The 17,029-nt window shown below is 52.1% G+C and overlaps 1 protein-coding gene across 6 annotated transcripts in view; it reads left to right on the forward strand.

Moving 5' to 3' along the window:
* The window catches only part of PPARD (peroxisome proliferator activated receptor delta), a 64,487-nt gene extending 50,047 nt beyond the window's left edge, over positions 1 to 14,440 (forward strand). For 4 of the 6 annotated variants that reach the window (XM_006180471.3, XM_006180473.3, XM_014555681.2 and 1 more), the window contains 5 exons: positions 7,569 to 7,723; positions 8,423 to 8,561; positions 9,759 to 9,961; positions 10,131 to 10,581; positions 11,353 to 14,440. In XM_006180471.3, coding sequence (XP_006180533.1) covers positions 7,569 to 7,723; positions 8,423 to 8,561; positions 9,759 to 9,961; positions 10,131 to 10,581; positions 11,353 to 11,600 — 1,196 coding nt within the window. In that variant the 3' untranslated portion in view covers positions 11,601 to 14,440. Of the gene's footprint in view, positions 1 to 7,568; positions 7,724 to 8,422; positions 8,562 to 9,758; positions 9,962 to 10,130; positions 10,590 to 11,352 lie in introns of those variants that run through there. The other 2 variants (XM_032462895.1, XM_032462896.1) reach the window with 2 other exon arrangements.
* Positions 14,441 to 17,029: the final 2,589 nt, after the last annotated feature.

Here is a 17,029-nt window from a genome sequence, read left to right on the forward strand (position 1 = left end):
CCACAGAGAGGAGCTCTGGACCCCTGTGTCTGTGTGGGGAGAAGGAGGTGAACGGGGTCAAGGAGGTGGACAGGGCAGGGGCTGCTGCGGTAGGACAGGCTCCGCATGAGCCTGCAGCTAAGAGAGGCCTGAATCCTTGAGCCACGCTGCTTTGGATCTGCATGGTAAGGTCCTGGGGTTTTGCAGAGGTTCTTCCTCTTCGGGGCATACAGTGGGGTAGGGCGAGGGGAGGGCCATCACCCAGACCCTTTTATCCCACCCAGACACCCAGGAATGACCAAAGTAGACTTGGTATGATTACAGGGCCCAAGGGAAGGTACCCCCATCCCCCAGGGTAACCTGTTTTTTTATTCCCTGTTGGTTGGTTGATGGCTGGGGTGGCTTTGCAAACCCAGCCTTTATCAGAAGAGAGGAGTGACTGACCAGCAGCTATCCATCACTGAGTGCTAACATCACACACTTAAGACAGGTGAGGAGGGTTAGGAAGCAGAGGGCAGACACTGGGGGCTAAGAATGAGCAAGAGATGTCACTAAGGACACCAAGGGAGAGTGAAAAGGGAAGAGAGCGCCACGAGGTTTGTGGCCTCACTGCCTGCCCTGGTTCACCCCGTCCCCACATCTGGGCCCAGGCACACAGAAGGCACCTACAGTGGAATGTCCTGTCCTGGGCTTTCCTACACACCTCCTCGTGGGGACCATATCCCCCGGTGATACTGCTGTTCACATGCAGCCCAGAGTGTGGTGCCTGGGTGCTCAGGTAGGGCAGAGTGGGCATGGTGATGGCATCTCGGGAGCCTCGTTGGTAGGATTTAGATTAGCACACATGGAGTTATCTGGGGTAGAATTTGCCCAGCCAGTTTCCCAGTGCTGTGTATGATGTGGTGTTTACTAGATTCTGTTTATCAATAAATCAATGAATTGGCAGTAGAGAGCCCTCCTTATTTAGCAATTGAAACAGGAGAGAGGTATTTAACGTGATCACTGTGTGATAGCCATAGTGTATAAAAAGTTCCCACAAATTCCACAAGACAGGCCACCCAGCAGAAAAATAGAAGCAGGAGATTCATGGTAGGACAAATACAGATGGTCAGAAGACATGAAATATTTTTTAGTTTACTCAACAATCAGAGGGGCAATCTTCAGGTGAGACGTCATTTAGCCTGTCAGTTTGGCAGAGAGGACTGTGTTGGCCAAAAGGTGAGGACATGGTCCTCCAGCCCGTGAGGGTGGACGGGCCTCTTGGCAGTGCAGGCCAGTACATTCTAGCGTGCATTCCTTTGGCCCTGCAGTTCCTCTCTTTGGAGTGCATCCAGTGTAAACACTCGCTCAGCGTGCACACAGATTTCCACACTTATTTACTGCAGCACTCCTCATAATAGCAAAAAATGGGGAAGCACCCATCTGTGGGAATTGGTCATGTAAACAGTGGTAGAGCCATGTGGTGGAATGCTCTGCGGTCATGAAAAATGTTAAGGCAGGTCTGTATATACTGACAGGAAATAAATTCCTGACAGCTTGGGGATGCCATTGTGTAAAAATCCTTGTGTACCATAGAAGGCACTAGAAGGGTATCCACAAAGGACCAGTGGGGCTAACTCAGAGGAGTAGGATCAAGGGTGGAAAGGATGGTGGTAAGATGCTATGTGCAGGCCCTTATGTGTTTTTCTCAATAAGCCAGCAGTATGACATGACTTAAAAAGCAGATGTATTGCTCTTCTTTCAAAGGCTAAGATAAATTAGTTGTTGGTATTACTTCCTTTTTTTAAAAAAAAAAAAAAAGGCTGGCAGGTGAGGGGCCCTCTTGTGTTGAGGATCACACAAACCAGGGCAAGAATCCCAGATGTGCCACTAGGTGCTGTGGCCCTCGCCAGTGCCTTCACCGCTCCAATCTCAGTCCCTTCGCCTTTTGAGGCTGCATCCTGCCCCTCAAGGGCCAGCTGGGTAAGGAGTAAATGGTGGCATCTGACACACCTGTGTCAGCACTTGCTGGTTCCTGTCCCACCCCGTGCGGCTGTGACTTTGGCCTCTGGATCCCCTTCAGGGACCCATGAGGATGAAGCACAGTTTCAAGCCCTGAAACAGCAGGAAGTCTGCACAATTTGCTTCCCCTCTGACCCTCAAGAGGTTCTACACTGACTCTGTGTGGAGCGCAACACCTGCTAAGCCTCTCCCCACCCCCAGGAAGGCGGGCGGACAGGCCTCGCCATTAGCACTCAGCAGTGAGGAAACTTACATGCCTGGGTCCCCCGGCTGGACAGCTAGAGCAGGTGCTCACGCCCGACTCCTGCACTACTCTCCCCTCCTCCTCTAGTGATGGATGTCCCAACTGCACCCAAGAAAGAGGTCGGGGGTCTTAGCTCAGGGCTGAGGAAGATAAAGTATCCTTCCTCCTGCCCTTGGACCTCCTCTCACTCAGCAAGCACTTGGTGGGTATTCAGGCAGGGGCTACCATTCAGTGAAGGGCAAGGCTGAGGGCCTGCCCCGAGGAGCTCCCCGTCCAGGTGATGAACAGGACAATAGAAGTAAGGAGACTGGTAACCTAGCCCCAGGGTTCCGCAGAATTGGCCCTGAATTCAGAAGCTATTTACCTATGGGGCTCTGCCAGCAGAGTAAATAGCCAGGGCTGTTGCCTCCTGGCCACCCTCACAGCTATGACAACAGCATACCTCCTGCGATGGAGACTAGAAATTCAGGAGAATTCTCTACCACAGGTGAATGATGTAAATGAGGTCAATAGTGTCTGTTTGCTGAACTTGTAATCAAAGATGCTGCAGCTGATATTTCACTCTCTGGGTGGTGCGGCCAGTGTTTATGCTTAGTCCAAATATTCGAATAATGGTATCATGTTATCCTCAGCAGTGATGTGTCTATGGTTTATCATAATCAGAAATTATTGATTAGGAATAATGAATATGCACACACACACACGGGAAGTTGTGAAGTGCAGTGGGTAAGACCTCAGCCCTAGGGGTTGGATGGTTCTAAGTTAAAATTCTCACTCTGCCACTGAATTTGTTAGTGTTTCTAGAAGAACAACCAGTGTTGGGGGAGGGGAGGGGAATATGTGTGTAGAGGGAGGGAGAGTTATTGTAAGGAATTGGCTCACACAGCTGTAAGGGCTGGCAACTCGAAATTCTGCAAACAGACCAAGAGATGGGAGACCTGGGGAGGCTGATGAAGTAGCTCGAGTCCAAAGGCAGTCCGGAGGCAGAAGTACTTCTTCTTGGGGGAGGCCTTGGCCTTATTTTGAGGCCTTTATTTTAAGGCCTTCAACTGACTGGCTGGGGCCTACTCACGTTACGGAAAGTAATGATTTAGAAGTTAATCACCTCTAAGAAATACCTTCATGGTAACATGTAAACTGGTGTTTGACCAAAAACTGGATGCCATGGGTACATGACCTGGCCAAGTTGACAGAAAATGAACCATCAGAGCCACTGTCAGCATGTTACTTAACTTTCTGAGCCTCAGTTTCCCAACTTATAAAATGGGGGGTAAGAAGATGAGCTTGAAGGGTTGTTTTGCATGTCACATGAGATGCATGGTGTAAAGCGTCAGGAGAGTGCCTGGCACACAGTAGGCATGCACTAAAGAAGAGGTGCTACTGGTTCAAATACAGGCTTTGCAGGGAAGTTGGGTTTAGGGGCAAGTCCCAGGTCCCACCTGTTAGACAGGTGACTTTGGACAGATTCCTTAATTTCCTCGAGCCCTAGTTTCCTCATCTCTCGGTGGTAGCAGTTACTGTCTTCCAAGGTGGTTTGAAATGATACTAACATGATCTGCACTTAGTAGGGGCCTAATAAACTCCTTCTTTCCTCTTCTCCTCCCAGTAGTGGTAGAGATAGGCCTTCAGGAGATGTTTGGGAGGTCCGGCAGGCGGTGGGGTGGGGTGGCTAGGATGGCAGTTCAGAGTAAGCTTCACGGCCCAGATGATGGCCATCAGGTGAGCAGGGGCATCTCCTGAGAGCAGAGAAGGGGCTGAGTGAGAGGACTGGGCTGGGCTGGCCTCACATGGCAAGCCCAGGTTCTCTCCCACCCAGCATGCCTGAGGGTCCCAAGGCAGGAACTCCCAGTAAGGGGGAGGGCCTCTTGAAAGCCCAGTCTCCTGCTGGAAGGTCATGAAGGGCTGTGACTTTCAGAAGCTGGCCCCTTGAATCAGGAGCATTCTGCCATCATTACCTTTGGGTAGGATGTGACAGTGATTTGAGGATAAACCTTTAAGCCAGGTGGTCAACCAAGAAGAAAAAGAACCTTTATCTTCGGAAAATTCACCCCCAGGTGACAGGAATACCCTAGTACACATGTGCCTCACAACAAAACCTACCCCTGTGGGATGCATTAACATCGCCCACCCCAGCCCTGCCTTCCTTTGCCTATGTGTCAGTCTTTTGTGTTCTCTTATTCCTCTCAAATGGGTAAGGGTGCCCTTGTCTTATTACCCTGCTGCCAGCAGGCCTGCCTGACTGCTCTCAGGTTTGCCTGTTCACCACCTGGGGGCAGGACACCCACTGGGCTCCCACACTGCCCTGGGCTTGTTTCCCCAAGCCCCATTTGCAGCTCTTCCTGCCTGGGGCCCCTCTGGGACACTCACCTTGGGCCTTTTTTTTTTTTTTTTTACAATCTAGAGCTTGGTGGTCTGTGGGGCTCAGGCATCTTGGCTTCTTCTAGGGTTCTCCGTGGTCCTCACACTCTTGAGCAAGGGCCAGCGGCAGGCCAGGAGAAGTAAGAGGAGGATAGGCCTTGTTCCAGAGCTCTCCAGGCCTCATAAGCGGAGGGCTCCCACCCCTACCTTGGGTGTCTGTGAAGCTGTGGGGGAAGAGAAACAAACAGCCAGAAGAAGGAAGAGGCATGGGCCCTGTGTGGGGCGCACAGCGTGGGAACTGCAGCTTTCTAAGCATAATGAGCCTCACCCTAACTTATGCTGATATTTACACAGCACTTCCAGCTTCCAGGAACTTTTTCTGTCAGCTCCTTTACTCCTCACTGTGACTCTCAGCACATGCTCTTGTCATCTCAATTTACAGAGGGGGACACAGGCCCGGGGAGCAGAGCTGGGTTTTCAGCCTAGGACAACAACTTGAACCCGGGCCACGTGGCTGGGTTTTCAACCTAGGACACCAACTTGAACCTGGGCCATCGGGCAGTCTATTCTCAGCCCAATACTGTCTGCTTCTGAGCACCTGGAAGCCAGCTTGAGGGTCATTCAGAGCCCTGACCTTTGAGCCCAGAGAGAGGAGCAGTCACCTTCCCTGACGTCACTCCCCGTGATGGCTCCTGGGCAGTCCTGCACCGCGCTGCGTGGCCCATGGCCGGCCTCGCTGCTCACTACCTTGTGTTCTAGTTTTCTCACCTCTTTCTTACCTCAGCTGGTTGAGGGCAGCATCCAGGTTCTGCTCTGCACACAGCAGGTGCTCATCAAATGTCTTCTGAATGAAGGGAGAGGGTGTCAGTGCCACATGCAGTGCCAACAGTAGCCAAGTGATCAGACACCTGCCAGGCCTCCAGGACCACGATTGTGGACGAGGAAGGCACCACCAAGAGGTGGGAACAATCTGAGGTGGTTGATCACTGTGGATAAGACTCGGAGGAGGTGACCACTGAGATCCAAAGGGGACGTGAGTAGAGATGTGCTGAGTCTGGCAGGGGAGGCAGAGGTGCAAACCACAAAAACAACATGCTTACGAGAAGTGCAAGAAAGCTAACATGCACACAGACCACACAGATGGGGGAGGAAGTGCCGGAAACCCTCCCTGCCCAGGTCTCTACAGAGCGTTTTTGCCTGCTCTCTGATTTCTCCTGGCAGCTGGTAATGGGAGTCCTGTGGCTCCTATGATAATGCCTCCAGGAGTGGCAGGTTGTGTGCTGCCCCTGCAGCCAGTTGGCCGTGAAGCCAGGCTGCCCAGGTTGCTTGAGGGCCATGTAGTCCAGAGTCGTGGAGTACCTGCTCCATGTCCAGCAGTGGCGCTCTGGTGGCAGAGGTGCCTCATGGCTCTTGTGTTTTGGTGGAGGGTGCCCAACACTGAGTAAACAGAGTCAGGTCATAACAAAGGCTGTTCAGAAGACCAAAGCAGCTTTGCCCCCCAGGCTGCTGGCTCCTCACAGCATGGACCTAAGAGATGGAGGGAGTCCACTCTGCCCTGTCCATGGACTGAGGAGGGTGGTTAACACCCCTTGGAATGACTGAAGCTTGGGAGCTAAGGCTCTGGGACAGGACAGGCTGTTTGTTTCAGGAACCAGGGACTCACGACATCCCTATGCTCCCCAGCCCTGGAGAGTAATAGGCTGGTGGGTCCTCTGCTGTGGTCTGGTGCTTGTGCGCCCCTTGCTGTGGGCTGGGTGGGGTCTTCCTAGAGGCTTTCCTGCTGTCATTCCTCGGACCCTAGGCGGCCCTACGGGGGCGAGTGGGAGGGTATAGGGGGAATGGAGGATGCTGTGGTCTTGGGGGGGAGTTACTCCATGGGAGAGAATCAAGATCTTGTGCGGGGTGACTGTATTGTAGAGAGGTTGGAAGGCAGGCCTGGAAAACTCTTAAGTCTGGGCTCGTTCCTGTGGCTTGGGTCTCCTTAAGGCACCATCCTGCCCTGAGCCACTGATCTGGTCTGGAGATTTGGCCCCTGCCCCTGAGGAGGTTGCTCAGTCATCATGGAAGAAGGAGGAGAATGTCAGGCCAGCCTGGCTGTGGCAGGATGGGCGGTGTAGGGGTTCATCAGCGGGAACTGGGCTGGGAGGCCGGAGACTGGGGCTCACAGCACGTCCCCTTTCCCAGGGAAGGGTTCGTTTCTGAGTGTCCAAAGAAGAGATTTAGAAGAGACTCCTAGGCATTCTTACTGAGTCATCTGACAGCACAAATACCTGAAGTCACTGCCATGGCTACCTGCTTTCCTTGCTGGCACTCTCAACACCTGGTTCAGACATCTGCATTTATTTAAGAAAAAAAAACCAAAAACTTGAGACTCAGTCTGCTGGCCAGTCAGCATGACTGAGACTTCCGATCTTTCTACTCGAGCAAGAAGTTTTGTGGGAATGAATTTGAGCTTCTTGAGAGATCTTTTACAGTATCTCTGGAGTCCATGCAGAAATCAGTTTCTGGGGGTGGGGAAGGTGAGCTCTGCAGAGGTCTGCACTTCTCCAGTCTCCAAAATACATTTCACACCATCCCCCGCAGGCCCACACAGTAGAGCCTCTTAAGCCAGGAGAGCCACTTCCTAAGGAGAGCCTGCCTGCTCCTTCCCTCTTGTTCCCCTCCTCCCAAAACATAGCCACCCCCCTCACCACACCTTCTCCCCAACAGTGAGTTCAGCCCATGAAGTCTCTAACTTACCCCAGATAATGAGCTACATTTCTGAAACACCTGCTGTGTGTCCATTTGGGGGAAACGCTTTGGACACTTGCCCTCCCAGAGAAGCTGTCATTAGCCCCACATTCTGGATGAAGATGCTGAGCCTCTGAGCCAAGACTCTGTGATTCAGAAGTTCTTTGCGCCATTGTGCTGCCCTGTGGGCTCTGCTCACCTTCCCTGGCCCACAGGCCCAGCGGAACATGAAGCTACCCTTGTGTTGTGTCTGCAGACCTCTCCCGGAGCTGCTCCCCCCCCTCACTGCTGGACCAGCTGCAGATGGGCTGTGACGAGGCCTCGTGTGGCAGCCTCAACATGGAGTGCCGCGTGTGCGGGGACAAGGCATCAGGCTTCCACTACGGTGTGCACGCATGCGAGGGGTGCAAGGTACGGCCAGGGGAGAGGGTGGCTGCCTGTTCGGGCTGTGATCACATGGTTAGTTGACCTGCCAGAAAGACTTTTCCTGCTGCTGGGCAGGGCCCTGACCATTCCCACTGTGGAATTCCTGCCGGGGAGGCAGCCAGGCTCTTGGGCCCATTCCAGGCTTAGCGCTGGCCCCTGCTGGAGACAAAGGCTTCCCTCCCCAGCCCTGACCTGCTGGGCACTGGAGGTCTGACCCAGTCATTCACCTGGGCTCTCTGGGTTCCTGGCACCCACCGGGGACCTGACAGAAGAAAACAGGCAGATCAGAATGAGGGTCTTGGGCTGAGCCATCTTCCAGAGGTCAGGATTTCCTGTGCCTTGAAGCCTTTTCTCATATTATTCGTTAAACGACTACCTAGAAAAGATGCAGAACCAGATACATTTATGAATAAATCAAGTTAACTACAATACAGTTTTATGTTACCAAAGAAGCACTTACAGTAAATATGGTATATTATTTTAATTATTTCAAAAGCTTTAGAGTTTACTTTCTTTCTCCCTCTTCCCTCCAAAACCAGTTTCCCCCATTACTTCCAGTTTGCAGGAATTTTACATTTTATGCATAATCAGGCCCCCTGGTGCAACCCAGTGGGCAGAGCAGGATTCTTAACCTCTCCCCCTCCCTTGTGGCTTTTCTCTTCCTCATCTGTTCGCACCTGGCAGGGCTTCTTCCGTCGGACGATCCGCATGAAGCTGGAATACGAGAAGTGTGAGCGGATCTGCAAGATCCAGAAGAAGAACCGCAACAAGTGCCAGTACTGCCGCTTCCAGAAATGCCTGGCGCTGGGCATGTCACACAACGGTGAGAGCACGGGTCCCATGCTGCTGAAGACAGGTTCCAGGGCGCCCGGGAAGGGGGGCCCTCAGCAGTGCCCAGCACACAGTAAGCACACATGTCTCTGTTGACCTTGCTGATCTCACAGCCAACACTGGCTGGCATGGGGTCTGCCTCCCCAGACTGCCGGGACCCGCTGTGCTTCCCCGGCTGGCGGCAGTCATCACCTATCTGTGCCTGAGACTCACCCTCTCTGGCCCAGAAGGGAACTGGGAATTGAACCCAACTCCAACACTGTTGGAAACCCCACTCCCAGAACCTCCATTCTGTCTTGGATGACCTGACACAGCATGAAAAGCCACTGCCAAGGCCGAGGATCCCCTCAGCCCTTCTTGGTTGTTGAGGAGCCAGTAAGTGATCAGAACCTGCTCTGCCCTGGGCTCTCGGCCTCCTGCAGAGTCTTGTCTTCAGACTTAAAGAGGCAGGTTTTGCATGGTCCACCTGCCCCCTCTTTGCCTCTCTGGGTCAGGCCTCCAGCGGACAGGGAAGAGCCTCTTGTTCAGTTTTCTCCACCCACAGGTACTTGTCTGGCATCTTAGAGGGCGGCAGGTCTGGGGTTTGATCCCATTAGTCTGTATCTGCCAGGGCCCCATCCCTTGGGTGGGGAGAGGGGGTTTCCTAGGAGATCTCAGGGCTGACTGAATTCTTCTCACTTTTTCTCTGAAAGAAGCCAGATTCATATTCTATACATTACAGTTTCTGAGTGCTTACTGTGTGAATACTCTACTCAGTTGTTCTGACAATCTAGTGAGATTTAAGTATTAGCCCCATTTTTCTCACAAAAAGAGAAAATGAGATAGCCTGCCTAAGGTCACATGGCTAGGAAGCTTCTGAGCTGGAACTTACAGCACAGACCTCTGACACCAAAGTCAGTCTTTCTGCCCACCACGCCGCACCACCTTCCAGCCAGACTGGCTCAGTCACTCCGTGAGTTACAGTCCTGTGTGCCGGGTGCTGTGAACAAGACAGAGAGAAGCGCTGCCCCCTGGAGCTTACATTCTGGAGGGGTTCCCCGGTATTCCAACTTGCTGGCTCTAGAGCTTCTGAAGGCCCTGTGCTCAAAAACTGTCTTTGTCTTTGGCCTGTGTACCTGTGGAGAGACGAGGAGGTTAGAGATGCTGGCCTCTGCCTAGGCTCCTCCGTGATGGCCCCTTTTCCATGCAGCCATCCGCTTTGGCCGGATGCCAGAGGCTGAGAAGAGGAAGCTGGTGGCAGGGCTGACGGCGAATGAGGGGAGTCAGCACAACCCCCAGGTGGCTGACCTGAAGGCCTTCTCCAAGCACATCTACAATGCCTACCTGAAAAACTTCAACATGACCAAAAAGAAGGCCCGCGGCATCCTCACCGGCAAGGCCAGCCACACGGCGGTGAGTGTCACTGCTCAGCTTGGCAGCATCCTGGGCTCGGGGCCCTGCCTGGCTCCTGGGAGAACCAGGCCTCTTCCTTCCCCGCACTTCGTGGTACAGGCAGGGGGTATGGGTAACACATGGGCGGGGGTCTCCCGAGGCCTGGCCTCTAACAGGGCCTGGTTTTCAGCCCTTTGTGATCCACGACATCGAGACATTGTGGCAGGCGGAGAAGGGCCTGGTATGGAAGCAGCTGGTGAATGGTCTGCCCCCCTACAAGGAGATCAGCGTGCATGTCTTCTACCGCTGCCAGTGTACCACGGTGGAGACCGTGCGTGAGCTCACAGAGTTCGCCAAGAGCATCCCCAGCTTCAGCAACCTCTTCCTCAACGACCAGGTGACCCTGCTCAAGTATGGTGTGCATGAGGCCATCTTCGCCATGCTGGCCTCTATTGTCAATAAGGACGGGCTGCTGGTGGCCAACGGCACTGGCTTTGTCACCCGTGAGTTCCTGCGCAGCCTCCGAAAGCCCTTCAGTGACATCATCGAGCCCAAGTTCGAATTTGCTGTCAAGTTCAATGCCCTGGAACTTGATGACAGTGACCTGGCTCTCTTCATCGCGGCCATCATTCTGTGTGGAGGTAAGTGAGGGTGGGGCAGTGGGCCAGCTCCACACCGTCAGCCCTCCTGGGGGCTGACTCCTGAGGTTGGACCCTCACTGCAGGGCTCCGAGCCTAAACCAGGCAGCATAGGGAAGTGTCTGTGTGATGGTGGCTGTGGAGCATGTAAGGCAGTAACTGTGAGAACCAGCTCCATCTGACGTAGACAGAGAGGAGATAGGAAAAAGACTGAAAGGAAATATACCAGCATGTTGATGGGGGTTATTTCTGGTGGTGGAGAAATCTGTATTTTACCTGAATTTTTCAAATTCCAACACAATAAATATGACATGCTGCTATGGCATGCTGACAGTGGCACAGAGCTTACTTCATGCCAGCCACCGTTCTGGTTCCTTTTCCTAAATTATAACTCTTTAATCCTTGTAACAACTCTGTGAGAGGTACTTTCTGTTATCCCCGTTCTACAGATGAGGAAACAGGTCCAGAGAGGCTGAGTGACCTGCCTGTAGCCTCATCGCTAGTCGGTAGCAGAGAAAGAATTTGGATTCAGGCAGGGAGTATCCTAACCATGATACAATGCTGCCTAGTCGGGGGGAATAAAGGAGGTAGGGGACTAGAACACTCAGAGGGGCAGTCACTGATAGCACAGGGCTTGTGTCTGTCACAGCAAGCAGGCCCACTGCCCCCAGCGTTCAGTCACCCATGCAGGTAGGGTTAGGGGAGCTCCTCTGCCCTTCTGAGATCCCACGTATGCCTGCTTCCCCCCACACCTCTGCCCTGTGCCCACCACAGACCGGCCAGGCCTCATGAACGTGTCACAGGTGGAGGCCATCCAGGACACCATCCTGCGTGCCCTCGAGTTCCACCTGCAGGCCAACCACCCCGACACACAGTACCTCTTCCCCAAGCTGCTGCAGAAGATGGCTGACCTGCGGCAGCTGGTCACCGAGCATGCTCAGATGATGCAGCGGATCAAGAAGACCGAGACAGAGACCTCGCTGCACCCCCTGCTCCAGGAGATCTACAAGGACATGTACTGAGGGGCAGCAGGCCTGGGAGGGCCGAGCACCGGGGCAGGCGCCGCCCACGGGACTTCTCCTTGACCAGCCCTTGAGCACTCGGCGTGGAGCCCCAGCTGCGGGATCACATACGCGGCTGCCTGGACACACGGCCCCTCGCTCCCTGTATCCCCTGCCTCCCTCTCCCTTCCTTGTCTCCCTCCTCAGCCCTTCTTTCTTCTCTCATTTCTTTGCTCTGTCTCCTGTTTCCTCTCTGTAAGTCTCACTCTTCTTTCCATCTCTGTCCCTCTTTCTCTTCCTGTGAGACAGTTTGTGTTATTTCACCAGCAGCATAGAACAGGACCTCTGCTTTTGCCCCCGGGGCCCCAGAGCAGAAAGGGAAAGGCCTGCCCTCTGCACCCACGGTCACCTTCGAGGGGCAGGGCCTCACTTCTGTCTGCACAGCAAAGGACTCTGCCATCCAAACAAAGAAACACTAAGTTCTCTGGGCCTGGCTTCCTGGGGAAGCCAAGCAGGGCCTGGGCTGACTGCAGTGGGTCACTGGGTCCCTGGGGGAGGACACCTCACCCAGACTGTCCCCACCCTCCTGAGGCTGAGGCTGGTACCGATTCAGTGGACCCCTGCTCCCGCAGCATGCCTCAGCCTCACTGATACCCACCGCCCTTCCATTCTTTTCACTGGTCTTCCAGGCCACTGTCGCTGATGGCCCCCTGTGCTGGCCGCTGGGGGATGCCCCCCTGCCAGCCTGGATAGAGGTGGGGTTCCCTCCAGGTAGGAACACACCCCCCCCAACGCAATTGAAGAGGAGCAGCTCCCTCAAGGGAGGTGGACTTTGGTAGGGAAGGCAGCAAATAGTAAACTTGATTCTGACCCCAGGCCTTGGGGTGGCTCCCCCGTCAGCACCCCACTCTCCACTCCTCTGCAGCAGCCACCGAGTCCTGCCCATGTTGTGTCAGCACTGCAACTCCCACCCCTCTGCCCAGTGCTAGGGCCTGGCCTCAAATGCACTCTTTTCTCTGGCCCGGAGACACTGACACTGGCTCCAGCCCGGCCGAAGCCCTCGCCCCCCACACACTCCCTGGAGCCCCTCCAGCACACACCACGAGCACTGAGATCACTTTACCTGTAGGTCCCACACCCCCCACTCTCCCCTCTGAGAGACAGGTGAGTGCCCAGAGGGGCTACAGGTGGACCGGCAGAGCTGCGCCCTTATTCCCGGGGCTGGGCCAGATCCCTTGGTGGGCAGAGGAGTCCTGCTGACCCAGCCCAGCACCTGTTCACAGTGGAGGCGCCTGGGATAAACTTACCCAGCGTGTTATGACATCCATCTGTCCCAGCAGCTCTGCTGCCCTTCCTTTTCCTTGTATTTGGCCCAGCTGGTCACCTGGAACTCTCCCTGCAGCACCTCCAGTGATCAGGGACCTTACTGGGCCCAGTGCCTCTCCTGGGCCCTGTCCCTCCCATCCCCCTTCTACCCGGGGAAGTGCACTAGCCTCAGAGTTAGAGCTGGATCACAGCTTGGAGCCCCTTCTGAGCAAGGGAGCAGAGAGCCCCCCAGGCTGCTTTCCCAGGGAGGAAGCGGGCCTGGGGGGGTGAGGGGCTGGCTGAGGTCACAGAGAAAGGTGGCAGGAGGCTTGGGGTTAGAACCCAGGCTTTCTGGTTCCTGTCTGGTCTTCCTTCCCAAGGAGCCTTTCCATGCCCCAGGATCCCTCTCTGCTGGCAAGATTCTTCCCTCTCCACTCCCATCCTCGGCTGACCAGGGATTTGGGTTGGGGCACTCCTTTTGGGCCAGCGCTGTGAAGGGAGAGGCACTGAGCGCCCCCCCATCCTCATCCCCCGCCCAGGTCTGGTACTGAGGATGCAGCTCTTCTCAGTATCTAAACAATCTCCAAAATTGAAATGTATATTTTTGCTAGGAGCCCCAGCTTCCTGTGTTTTTAATATAAATAGTGTACACAGACTGATGGAACTTTAAATAAATGGGAATTAAATATTTAAGAGTTGATTTAGGCTAACTCAGTTCTTTACAGTGTTTTTCCTGGGGGCTGATCGAACTCCTCTCCCTCTTCCATATCCAGTGCACAGAGCAGGAGACCGGGCTGGGCAAATGAGACTGTGGAGTGCTGGCCGGGGGTGTTGATTCTGGCTTGTGAGAGCCGCCCATCTTTCCTCCTCACCTTCTGCGCTGCTCAGCAGATCTGTGGTGCTGGGAGCATTTGGGGTGGGAGGAGAAAAAGGATACACACCCCCTGGAAAGGATGTGTGGTACCATGGCACAAACCAGGGATAGGTCTGAGGGGGTCTGGGAGGGTCTCAGAAGGGTCCGTGCGGAGGCAGCTTCCCCTGGGTGGGCCTTGGGTGGAATGTGGGACTTGCAAATCCAAAGCCTGTCATTCACTGTCAGTTTTTAACCCCACAAGACATCAGGGCTTCCCTCTCCTTAGCTGACAACCCGGTTTCCTCCTTTTCTTCCTTGGCGCCATCTTCACAGAGACTCGGGACACGTGAATAAAAAATTTAGGCTGAAAAAGAAGAACGCGACTTTAAGAGAATTAGAAGATACTATGTTTGCAATAATTCTATAACACTTCTGAAACTTGAAAAAGTTTATTAAAGAAAAAGGAAGAAGTGAGTCCCACACTGGTAATATCTCTGGGGATCCTGGAAAAAAGCAGATACAAACCTTTCTGGAGGAGAGACAGACAGTACAGAACTCTCACAAAATTACAAATAGGAAGAAACAAGCCAGCATGAAAACAAATAGAACCAGCAGTGAAGTTAGCATCCCAGGACATCAAAAAATAGAGCTGTTGGTTACAGCATAGAAGACAAGTTTTATATTATTAAAAAATAAAAAGAAATGAAAACCATAAGAAAGAAACAGTTTGCTTGTTAAGGGGAAAAAAAACAAACATTTTAAAAGAAATTCCTGGAACTTCTAGAACAAAGGAAAAAACTCAATGAATTAAAAAACAGATTAGACATAGCCAAAAAAATCATCTTTTGCACCTCAAAGAAGATCTGTAGAAATTACCCAGAAAATGGCATAGGAAAACCAAGATAGAAAACATGGACAGGAAGAATAGCAATACTAACTCATCTACTGCAGAAGAGAGTGGACGTTGCTATAATCAACTTAAACACTTGGCAAAATCTAGTAAAGTTAAAACATGCCCATAGATGTGCTCCTCAGAACCCAGGCATGATTTCCATGTAGGCAGGGCTCACAGCTGAGTTCCTCTCAGGAAGTTGCCCCTAGTGAGGGGAGCTGTCTTGCCCAGGATAAGCACATCCCCTCCTCAGGGGGCCACCTATACCCAACACGTGGGTATGAGGCCAGCCTCCCTGCCCCAATTTGAGACAATGGGAAGAATCATCCCAGCTCCGGAGCTGAGGCCTCTGTCATAACTACATTGCAGTTTAATTTCTCTCTCTGTCCAGTCCTGCTTCCTTCAGTTCCTTACAGGTGTTTTAAAGAGCACTCCTCACTGAGTGTCCTGCAAGTAAACCTCCAAATCTATTTCCTGGAAAAGCCAGCCTGACAAAATACCCTAGAGTGAAACCCACCAAATTACACCAAGACTCGTATACAAATTCATTACAGCAATAGCAAAAACTTAAAAACAACAAAAATGTTCATCAACAGAAAAATGGATAAACCTGATATATTTATACATTAAAAAAAAACTAGAAGAAACACATGGGAAAAATTGCATATTATCTTGAAGTAGACAGACCTTTCAAAAATCTAGCAGACACACAAAAATTTCTAAGTTTCAGGTAGTATACACAAAACTACAAGTCTATAAAATAAAAAGATGAAAGTCTTATTATTGTGAAAAAAAGTTACTATGGGGGGGCTAGGGAATAGCTCAGTGGTAGAGTGTGTGCTTAGCATGCACAAGATTCTGGGTTCAATCCCCCATACCGCCGTTAAAAAATGAATTAATTAAACATAATTACCTCCCCCACCAAAAGAAATGATTTACTGTATACACATTTTAAAAATTTCTTCTGCATTGTGGGGCGGGGGAACCATAAAGAAAAAAATTTAAATCGACTATGTAAAAAAAGTATGACATCAGACAAAGGCTAGTTTCCTCAATATAAAAGGCACCTAAAATCATTGAGTAAAAAGGTCAACAACCCAGTAGAAAAATAGGCAAAGGGTATGAACAGGAAAGGAAGTACCTCTAAAATATATGGAATGATGTTTAATTTCATAGTAAGAGAAATATAAATTAAAACTGAGATACTGTTGTTTTACATAACAGTTTAACAAATACTGACAAGTTTCATTCAGTTGTGTTGGCAAGAGTGTTCAGAAACAGGCACTGTCATACTGTTGGTAGGAGTATAATCTGACACAGCCTCAATGGAGGGCAAATTGGCAGCACCTAGAAAATAATTTTACTCCAGCAAAAGTTCAAGAAATAACAAAGATGTCCAAGACTCTTGGTTTCCCAACCTAGTGTCTCAATTTTCTGATAGACATAGGAAGCTTTTTAACTTCAATTTAAAAAATCTTTCCTTTAACTTTTTAAAGAATTCCTTTTCTTTGGTCTTTTTAGCTTTCCCAATTTATCTCCCACATGGGGGCATTGCGGTCTAGTGGAGAGATTTTGGGCTTTGGAAGAGTAAGACAGGAATTGAAGGGAAATAGAGCTGGAAGGGCTGTTAGGGCTCCTGGTACCCCTTTCACCTGTACTCAACAGGCCCAGCTCCTTGTTCTCCAATTCTGCAGGCTATGAATCAACCAGCCATTTATCCTGCCCAAGAGAGAGGCTCTGACTGGCCGATTTGCTATCATCCAATCTGGAGCATCCTCATTGGACAGAGCCTCAGGCAAACCCCCTCCTGGCCACCTCTCATGGTGGTCCTTGCTGAGGCCCTTAAAATCCTTAAACCATCCCCCAGTTTCCTCCAGTAATCACCTAGGAATCCCTGAAAGCCTTCATGCCCCACCCCACCCACATCTGCAGCCTGGATTGGGCAGCTCAAGGACCAGCCTCTCAGCCATCCTGTCTCCAACTCTCCATCCCTCTTGCCTGCAGCCCTGGGACCCTGGGGAGGGGTGGACCTGGCTGCAGAGCCCCTCCTCTCTTTGGCCCTGCCCTGAAAGGGAGGGATAAAGGAGCACTGGAGCAACCCTACCTGATTCTCATTAGGGGCCACAGCTGGGATGGACCCTGCAGGGCCAGATCACAGTGGCGGTAGCGGGGAGAGCACCCCCTACAACCAGCGGCCATGCAGGTAGGAGTCTGGGTTTTGGGAGGACATAAGGAAAGTGGGAGAAAAGTCTTTGGGGCTTGGCCTGGCCACTGAAACCGCAGTCTCTAAGAATTTGGGGTGCATCAGGTGGGAGAAGGGGCTTCCTAGCCCCTAGAGAAATCTGGAAGTCTAGAGATTATCTCTCCCCACCTCATAGTCCAGAGGAGGATACTGAGACC

Source organism: Camelus ferus, chromosome 20 (genome assembly GCF_009834535.1).
Source record: "Camelus ferus isolate YT-003-E chromosome 20, BCGSAC_Cfer_1.0, whole genome shotgun sequence".
Lineage (NCBI taxonomy): Eukaryota > Metazoa > Chordata > Mammalia > Artiodactyla > Camelidae > Camelus > Camelus ferus.